At 37.0% G+C, this 2479-nt stretch overlaps 1 protein-coding gene across 1 annotated transcript; it reads left to right on the top strand.

Moving 5' to 3' along the window:
• Window positions 1-11: 11 nt before the first annotated feature.
• On the top strand, window positions 12-1370 carry LOC129579732 (oocyte zinc finger protein XlCOF15-like). The gene is made up of 3 exons (XM_055469898.1): window positions 12-307; window positions 452-960; window positions 1051-1370. Exons 1-3 carry the CDS (start codon window positions 143-145, stop codon window positions 1106-1108), a joined length of 732 nt encoding a protein of 243 aa, XP_055325873.1. The 5' UTR covers window positions 12-142; the 3' UTR covers window positions 1109-1370.
• The last annotated feature ends 1109 nt before the right edge of the window (window positions 1371-2479 follow it).

Below are 2479 nucleotides of genomic sequence, written 5' to 3'. Positions count from 1 at the left end.
CTTTTAGATTGACCTACCCAATGAACAAAGCAAAAAAGCCAAGAAAACCACTAGTACGAAGAAATCCAGTTCAAACGTATGGAATCATGTATGTGATATTTGTTCGAAGAAATTTTTCAAGAAACACCGATACGAAGCTCACATGCGAACACATTTGGGCTTGAAGCAGTGGAAGTGTGACCATTGCGAGAGAGCGTTTGATAAATACACGTCACTGACGCTGCATTTATCGGCGAAACATTCCGAAGGAGAACAACCAATATTCAAGTGTGAAGTTGATGGTTGCGACAAGTCATATGCGATGAAGGTATTTCATGATTGAATTTTTGTGATCTTTTCAATTTCATCAAAAGCATTACGGTTTTCATAGAATACCTCTTTCAAAAATCCAATCTGTTTTTTTTTTCTTCAGTTCCTTTCAATAATGATAATTCTTGTCTCCTTTTTGCAGCAAACTCTTCGAGTACACATTCGCAAGGTGCACGAGGGCATAAAACCACCGCTTATCCCGAAAATCTGCGAACTATGTGGCAAATCATTCCAGAGTAATGCTTTACTCGTCAGACATTCTTATACTCACACCAAAGACTCCCCATTCAAATGTGATGTTTGTTCGAAAATGTTCAAATCAAAATACGAACTGAGCGATCATACAATGCGTCACAAAGGGATTAGAAATTTTGTTTGTCCAACATGCGGCCAGCGAAAGACAACCAGACATGATCTTCGGGTGCACATGAAATATCACAATGAAGAGGTTCAATTCCCTTGCAAACTCTGCTCGATGGTATTCACTCGTCAACCGAACATGAAACGACATATGAGAGTGGTTCATCTTGGTGTCAAGGCGTTCCCGTGCCCACATTGCGATCAAAGCTTTGGCAAAGCAGAAACGCTAAAACATCACGTCATGACTCACACTGGCGAAAAGCCACATGCCTGCTCCATTTGCTCCAAAAGGTATTTAATCATTGGTCGTCGCTTCTTTTCTGTTGAAATACATTCACACAATTTATTGGCTCTTCTCTTCTTGTTTCTTCTTCTCAAAAGGTTCATTCAATCCGTCGCACTGAAAACTCATATGAAAACGCATAATAAAATGAAATAAACCGTTTTATAGTGAACAAATTGTACATTTATTGTAAAGAAATGAAAAATATTTTGATTTTATTTTTTTCATGCAGTTCTATCTAGGAAGGTGATAATATTAACAAGGAAACAAATGAATATGTCAAGTAAATTGTTGGAACACGAATACAAACATTCGTGTGAACACGAGATGGTGTCTTAGTATTCTAATTGAAATTGAGCGTGTTCAATGAAATAAAAGAGAATCTTCATGAATACACACAATATTTAATGATCAACAACCCACTATATGCATTATGCAACGACTTTACTCCGATGGTCGTCCACATTTCATGGAAATTATTTATTAGATTGTGGTGTGTGTGTTCTTGCTGACACCGGAAGATTAACTACTTTTGGTGGAATTCCTTGAAAAAATTATGTTCTAAGTGTATCCGTTCAAAACTCAGGCCACAATTTCCAATGCATACTCATTACTCAATCTATTGAAATTTGAGATACACATATGATGAAACGGCAAAACTACAAATCGTTCCCCAGAAGTTTGCCTGTTTTCATTCGTCTCATTCTATGGATCATATCGCCATTTGTTTTTCTTGGACATGAAGCCAAGATGATTGCCGAATATTCAGATGCATTTTATGTATCCGTAAAATTCACAATTTATCTTTAATCGAACAGCGTAAGATATCCATTTTTTGGTTATACTCATTTTAAACCAAGATGCAAAATTGGGACAGATATGTACGTGCCATATATCGTTTGAATATGGATTTTGTCACATTTTAACAGCCAAATAGTATCGTGCTATAGTGTAATAGATACGCCAAAAAGGAATAAGTAAACATACTCCACAATTGAACGCCGTGCCAATATTGTAACATCATATATATCATTTACGCAAGCCATTTTATTTGCAGTGCAATGGAATGAGCACAGCAGAAAATGGAGAGAAAACGATGTTTTGTCTAAGTCCTTTTCATACATGAACTACCACCACCACGCAAAATATTGATAGAGACTGCAATCATAAGCGGAACCATAAAAATACATTGTATTGTGTCACAATAACCATCTTACGTTACAGCAAAGAGTAAATGTATTGGTTAAACCGAAATGTACCAAACCGATCGGTATTTTGGAGCAGAACCACTTGCATATCAAGAGCGAAATACATGCATGTTCTTTCTCTTTTTGTTGCATACCGACGGCGACGCATGTGTTTGTGTGCTAAAGCTACAAACACGAAGCTGCCTGAATCATTTATATTCATTTTTCAGCGCATTGAAACCAATTTTCTCAACGAAGAAAGGCGTAGCTCAGAATTGTTTGTTTTCAGTCGCCATTTTCAAATCGCAAACCTGCTGACAAAGATCGATTTGGAGTGAAG

The sequence above is a fragment of the Sitodiplosis mosellana genome, unplaced genomic scaffold (assembly GCF_009176505.1).
Source record: "Sitodiplosis mosellana isolate CC-2019 unplaced genomic scaffold, AAFC_SMos_1.0 Smas_scaffold_6477, whole genome shotgun sequence".
NCBI lineage: Eukaryota > Metazoa > Arthropoda > Insecta > Diptera > Cecidomyiidae > Sitodiplosis > Sitodiplosis mosellana.
This window is presented reverse-complemented; position numbering and strand designations above follow the sequence as displayed.